This window comes from Belonocnema kinseyi, chromosome 1 (genome assembly GCF_010883055.1).
Source record: "Belonocnema kinseyi isolate 2016_QV_RU_SX_M_011 chromosome 1, B_treatae_v1, whole genome shotgun sequence".
Lineage (NCBI taxonomy): Eukaryota > Metazoa > Arthropoda > Insecta > Hymenoptera > Cynipidae > Belonocnema > Belonocnema kinseyi.
This window is the reverse complement of record NC_046657.1, coordinates 90504976-90512299: the sequence shown is the minus strand read 5'-3', so window position 1 is coordinate 90512299 and position 7324 is coordinate 90504976. Positions and strand designations below refer to the sequence as shown.

Genomic DNA, 7324 nt, shown 5'->3' with positions numbered 1-7324 from the left:
CACTTATTGATGTACGACCACGCTTAAATTCATTTACCCAGTTATAAACCATTGCTAAGGCAGGGGCAGATGTGCCATGAACTGAGTCCAATTCATTTTTTAACTCATATGGAGTTAAACCCTTCAAATGAAAATGTTTGATTACCGCTCTGAACTCGTTTTTTTCCATTTTTCTTAACGAACAATTTTTTTTTCAATGGGTTATAAAAACACGTAAACTCAGAAGATGTGGACTGTGACTGCACCATATATCTAGTCGGGAGTGGTGCTGACTGAAAACAGATGATTTGGAGCGATTCGCGCGCCATCTGTTTGTAATTCTAAGGACTTATTGAACTACCCTCGTACATTCTATAATAACCCCGAAAAACATACCCTGTATAAAAATGCCATATTATAATATGTGAAATTATTCTTCTAGAATAAAATACTGATAAGGACTCCCACCTGGGTTGACAGGTCTGTTGATTTGTAATAAAATCTAAGTATTTTATTTATGGCTCCTAAAAGTAATAATAGCACCAAAAAGAAGAATCTTTTTAATAAAAATGATCAATATAACTCTGCAAGCATAGACCATAATAAACAAATTTCCTCCTAAAAAAGGCGCTTTTGTAACCTTATAAAAGTTTTAATTTTTCAGCTTTTTTCATATCTCTTTATTTTTCATATTTCGTATATTTTTGTTGGTGAACGGAATTTTTCATTTTTTAAAGCGCGTGATCACAATTAAAACAAAAACTGTGCGTCTTATCCAAAAATCACTGATGACAAATTTCTAGATCCTTTTAGGATGAGCAACTTTTGTCTATTTTTTTCACAGCTTATGTCGTTTGTCCAAAAATGTAATTTTTTTATTTTTATATTGTTTTTTACGAATAAGACCAAAACCGTGTATTCTATACAAAAATAATTCAAAACAAAATTGTAACTCTTTTTTTAGTGAAAAACTTCTGTTTCATTATTTATTTTCGTAGCTTGTGTCATTTGTCCAAAAATTAATTTTTTTATTTTTATGTTGCTTTTACGAATAAAAGAAAAACTACGCTTCCTATCAAAAAGAGATTGAAAACAAATTTTTAGATTTTTTTTAAGGTGCACGATTTTAGTTGATACATTTTTTTCATATCTTGCTTAGTTTGACCGCAAAATATAATTTTTCGTTTTTCATTATTTTTTGTGCGATAAAAATGTGAATTTTTGACTTTTCGACAAAATTCAAAAAGTTGTTATGATAATCTTGTAGAGTTTTCAAAAATCAACGTTTTTTTTCTCTAGACTTTTTTTTATATCGTACGTTGTTTTGTTTGAAATGTTCATTTTCGTGTATTTTTTTATTTTGTAAATGCTATTTCTCTGATAATTTTCTTTTTATCGAAAAAAGTCATAAAGATAAATTGTTCGAGTTCCCGAGTACTGTGAAGAGTTGTACATAGAATTTTTAAATCTTGGAAAAAAATTATTTCAAAAATTTTGAAGATGCTCTCACTTTTTGAATTTGTATCCAAAATATCTGGTTAGCGAACTCATTTTTTCTTTTAGGCCTTCAAAAAGTATGCCAAAACAGAATCCAATCTGATCAATCTTTCGAAAGTTATCGTGCCTACACGATAGACTATGGACTGCACAGTGTAGACAGACACATTCATAAACATTTTTTTTCTGATTCATGAAGTCTCAAAACGTGGAGAATTGATGAAAACTGTGGAAGTCAAATTTTACATAAAACCAATACACTAGCCGTCCAATAAGACGACGAAAGCGGGACTTTCACCGTCCGGCAAGACGACGGCGTGAGGGTCCCCACTATTCTGCGCTGAGAGCGTGTGCGGTGTAAAGCGAACTTAATTAGGTCGTGTGCATTGCAGAGAAGAAAATGGAGGGGATAGAGGTACGACGGCCTCCGCCGTCGTTTCGTTGAGCGTTCGCCGGTTGTTATGTTGAGCGGGTCATCTTGCCGGAGGTCGTCTTGTTGGACGGCTAGTGTATCTTCTCATTAGGATGAGAATGTAAAAAATTAGGGAATTTCTTTTTTCGGATTTGTAATGAAATGGGGCGGAGGGGGTCGTTGTACTCTAAAAAAATAGTGTTTTGAGCCATCCTATTGTCCACATAACCGAAATTTTTAGACAACTTAAACAACCAAGATCCATAAGCACATCGAGCTAAGACATTAAGTAAAGACAATGTAAAGGAATGTGAAACATGCATCTATTCATCCTATTGTGATTTCGGCTACAGGCAATGTGCACGCAAGATGCACTGAACATCTTAAACACTTAGAAGTCAGTAGGGTACTGGCACCTATCGCATTGTAAGAAACTTTCTCGACCACCAGGAAGCAAGCGACTAAAAACCTGTGGAATGGCAGATGATAGAACTAAAAAAAAGAATCCAGAGGCGACTGTTGTCAGCTCCAACGTTCGTGGTCGCGATGTAAGGATAACAGTGGTAAACCACGAAGTGAAAAGTACACCATGCTCCTAAATGTGTAACTTTAGCATCATCGCAAAAGATTTCAAACATCGTATTAAATTAATTTATAAAATCCTAATCTTATCAGTTACTTGACTTAGTCCGTGTCTATGATAAAAAAGACCTGGTTCACCCGAGAACAAGTTCAGGAAAAACAATAATACTGTACTTGAAAGTACATAGAGACTCAGATGTTACTGTTCTTAACTGTTTCATCAAAAATATTTCTTCTTTCTACTTTCATCTATATGAATGTTTTTGCTTCATGATGACCATATGAAAAATTCTTTAAAAGCCTGTACAGTGCCAATATAATTAAAATAAATTTGAATTTAAAGTCCAATTCACGAAGGATTAGACATTTTTCACAAGCGTCAAACTTGTCAGGTTAATCTTTCATTTTAACAATGAATATCTATACGACTTTAAATTTTCCGGAATCCCTATGGATTCTGTCCATTTTATTTGAACAGTCAAAAAACTTTGATACTCAAAGTTCTAACCAGGAAATTATTCTTCAGAGAACCCTGATGACTAGAGCGATGCCATTAGCCTCATATCAAGGTCCCCAGGAATATGATTAGTGAGGGTACGAATGATACAGAAGCTTCTCAAAAGCGGCGGCTAACTTAATTAAGTGGCTCGCAACGCGCGGCTCTGTGCCATTAGGTTGGGCAAGATCGGTCGCTAATTTCCAATTACTTTCATTAATCACAATTTTCAATTTGGGACACCTTTGATCACAATATTCCACTTCAGTATAAATTTCTGTTGACTTCACTTCCTACGCACTTTCGGTATGATTGATTTCCACTTGACAAAAATTGGTAATTTATTTAAAATAAGTTTTATGCAACCCATGCATCAATACGACGAGCTTGAAAAGCGTCAGTTTATACTATTATCTTTCTTTTACTAAGAACTTTTCGTATATATACATAGTTGCACATTATGAACATACATATGCCTGAGAGCAACTACCATCCATGAAAATTACATTGGCCCCCAGCGAAACCACGGTAAATCACACCAATGGCCACGCCTCAACAGCTAAAATAGATGAACAGTTTATACTCAATAAAAAAAAAGCATACTAAGATAAGCTGGTCTCAGAAGTGTTTTTTCCTAAATTAAGGAAAGTCGCTTTTTTTTAAGGTAGATATATAGATCAAATTAAATATTGATACAAATATTCAAAGAAGAAATTCAATTTAAAAACGAATTCTGTTTCTTATTCGCCATATATAAAAGCGTCTGATCGACAAAATTAAAGTCCCATTTTCTACGAAGTAAATGTCAATTAGTTGCCTAGTTAACGCTGTATTACTCCTAGATTGTATATTAAACTTCATCGTCAATCATCCCAGAGTAACACGCAACTAACATATAATATTGTTGTGCAATTAGGAAGAGCTGTCAAATTTACAATTCCAGATACATTTCTTTGGTATTATTTTAACAAAATCTTCCTGCTTCATTATTTTATTATTATAATTTTTTATTAAATATACTACGTGCACGGAAAGTCTGCAAGTAGGTATATAATTGTTAAGAAAATGCGATTTTTGCACTAATTATTTTTTTTTCTGCACTGAAAAAATGGCTATTGAATAAAAATCATGAATATTATTAAATGAATAACCCTTCTTACAAAGCAGATCTTTTATTGATTTATATGTAAATCTACAAAAATCATAGCATTGATTTCAGTTTTGACGAAATTAATCATTAAGTGCTTTACGGAATATATTGATTTCTTTTCGTATGTAATACAACATATATTTATTCAAAAAATGTTACCTACTCTCAAAATTTTTCAGGTCAAGAAAAAATGTTTGAATGAAGATTAACACTTTATAATTAAAGTCACTAACTCCATTCATCTTATTTCTTTAAAAAATGCTTTGATGTTGGCAATGGATGTAAAATTGTATATATTCATGTTGTTTTTATATTTTTATTTATTCTTTTTGATTCAAATCAATTTTTTTAATATCATCTAGGGTGTTGTTTTGGGAAAGATACTATTTGTCATTTGATGCTATTTTTGCTTCCCGTTTACGCGAGGTGTCAATCGAAGTGTCAATGACGTGAGAGAATTTTACAACTAAAGAATAACTACCGAAATTTATGTATTCTCTGGTGTAATTTTCGTACAGGAATTCATTTCGAATCAATCCGAAATATTCAGCATTAAATTCAAATTGGATTATTCAGATTGCTCGCCGGTTTTAAAAGGATTGAGAGGGTTCGAATTGAACTTGGCGTAATTGTACGGATTGAAAAGGATTAAGAACTTGCTTCGGATTGAGTCTTATTGGACAAGATACCGATTTTAGCAGGATTCTGAATATTTCCGATTGGTAAAGATAAATTCCTATCGGAAACGTTCGCCAATCAGAAAATATTTTCCAAATTCACTTAAACATATGAACAAAGAGAACAATATCAGTTGTTAACAACTCACCGCCGCCGTTTTTGTAGCAAAGGTACGGAAAGCGCCAAACGTTGGCGAGGTCGACCGCAAAGCCGATGACAGATAGAAGAAAATCGACTTTTCCTGACCAAGTCTCTCTTCTTTCTCCAGTACTTTCGACCTCTTCCGGAGTCGGACTTTTCGTCACTCTCGACGGCATTGTTCCGGATCCTGAAAAAAGGGTTTTACTGCAACAATAACTTCATTTACACGTAATCTCAATTAACACAATAGAAATTTGCAGTAAAATAACAGTATATGCTTTGTCAAAATTGTGTTCCTTTATTGTAGATTTTAATAGGCAGTGTCAATTTCTATTTTAATCTAATACTCGGACTTTAAAAAAGTCAAAAAATTAATTTCCGAAAATTAGAAACGAATTTTGGAAATTACAACAGAATAAAAGATATACACAATTTTTTTTGTTTCTAAACTTTTGAACACAAAGAATAAAGATTTTGTTTATCGAATCAAAAACTCTTTGCTTATGGTTGAACTTTGTTAAACGAAAACTTTTCAAAAAAAATATCATGACAAGTTTTCTGAAAGAATTAATTTGGTGGAGTTGGAAATGTTACTTTCAAGTTTGCCTTTGAAAAAGTACCTATATTAAGAGTTAAATAACTTTTATAAATTCGAAACATTTTTATCAAAATAACTTGTCCAGAAGAAAAAGTTGTCAACTTTCTTTCAAATTATTATTACAGTAAAAAAGTAAAAATTAGACAAATTTATAAATTTCAAAGCGATTTCATTGCGAAACTATCGAGCTTCTAGATATTAAAATTTTGCATTTTCATCTCAATGAAAACTTAATTTCATGTCTATCAATTTTCATCTGTATTGCCGTTGTCCATGTCGTTAATTGAGACTGTAGGCACGGTTACTTTCCCAAAAATTATGCGATTGGACTTTCATTTTGCACATCGTGCATTTTCAAAACTTTGAAGAACATTTTTTTAGGATTTAAAAATTCAATGTACGACTATTTGTAGTACTCGAAAATTCGAACAATTTATCACTGAGACTTTCTTCGATAAGAAGAAAATTATCAAAGCTATAGCGTTTGCAAAATTGAATAAAAAACGAAATTGTTAAGCCAAACAACGCACAATATGAAAAGAAGTCAACAAAAGATAAACGTTGCTTTTTTAAATTTCCACAACATTATTATAAGAACTTTCTAAATTTTTTTGAAAAATCGAAAATTCAAATTTTTATCCCAAAACAAATAATGAAAAAACAAAAAATCAATTTTTCGGTACAACTATACAACGTAAAAAGATAAAGAGACAAAAATTGTGGGCCCATAAGAGATCTACAAATTGGTTATAAATCACTTTTTAACAGGCCGCGTATTTTTTGTTTCATTTGTAAAATAGAACATTTAAGACGATTTGGACCAATGACACAAGCTACGAAAAAAATTCTCTTTTGACCTTTTTCTCTCACGAGACACGTGATGAGAATGTATTCGTTGAAGACGAACGAGCTTTAAGGAAAGAAAATTCACAATCACTCAATTTCATTTGTCGAATTTTTGACCTTCAATTTCAAAAGTCCTATGCAAAAATGCGGGGGAAGTACAATGATCGAGAGCATGGCGTGATAAATACATTAACGAGCGTGAAGCGCGAAATATAACAGGCGCGCGCCCTAGGCCGTAGGCCCTAAATTTTTTAAATTTAAAGTGATGATATTTAACAAAAATGATAAGGTCGTCAAATACGGAGGTATACCAATTAAGAATATGAAAAATATATATAAAAGAATTAATAGTTTTCCAGTTCTACTTCCCCCCTCTCCCAACCCTCCCTTATTAACTGAAGTTTTTGGTGGGACTGACGTTAGAACTACAATCTCCACCATATGACGATTTGATACTTAACTTTGACATGATTTCGACTCAGAAAATAAACTTATTGCATAAAGGTGTTAGTTGGGCGTATAATCTAAACAATGAATAATACAAACTACAAAATAGCCTCGGAAAGGACTGGAACTTTTAATGACAAAAGGCATGCACACGGAAAATCTATAGGTCATGTTTCAGGCGATGAATGGAGACTGGGTTTTGGAATGCTAGGGGAGTAAATGATCTCAAGGTAAAAGAATTGCGTGAAACTTTGGACGTGAAGAAACTAGATATTTTATGCGTGCCCGAAACAAAGAAAAAGGGATGCAAAACTAAAGACATAAAAAACGGCGTGTTGAAAGGCGGATTTGAAATATGGTCAGGAGTAGAATGTGAATCACATAGTAAACAAGGAGTAGGTATCATTTTGAATGAAAGAGCAAAGCAGCATCTCGGAGACCATGGCTTCGTGTCTCCCAGACTGCTGTGGGCTAGAATGAAAGTAGGAATCAGAAGAC

The 7324-nt window shown here is 32.8% G+C and overlaps 1 protein-coding gene across 1 annotated transcript in view; it reads right to left on the bottom strand.

The window, feature by feature from the left end:
• Positions 1–7324, bottom strand: part of LOC117178766 (sodium-dependent dopamine transporter-like) — an 84034-nt gene that overhangs the window by 69008 nt on the left and 7702 nt on the right. The window contains exon 3 of the mRNA XM_033370221.1: positions 4943–5122. Coding sequence (XP_033226112.1) covers positions 4943–5111 — 169 coding nt within the window. The 5' untranslated portion in view covers positions 5112–5122. The remainder of the gene's footprint in view (positions 1–4942; positions 5123–7324) is intronic.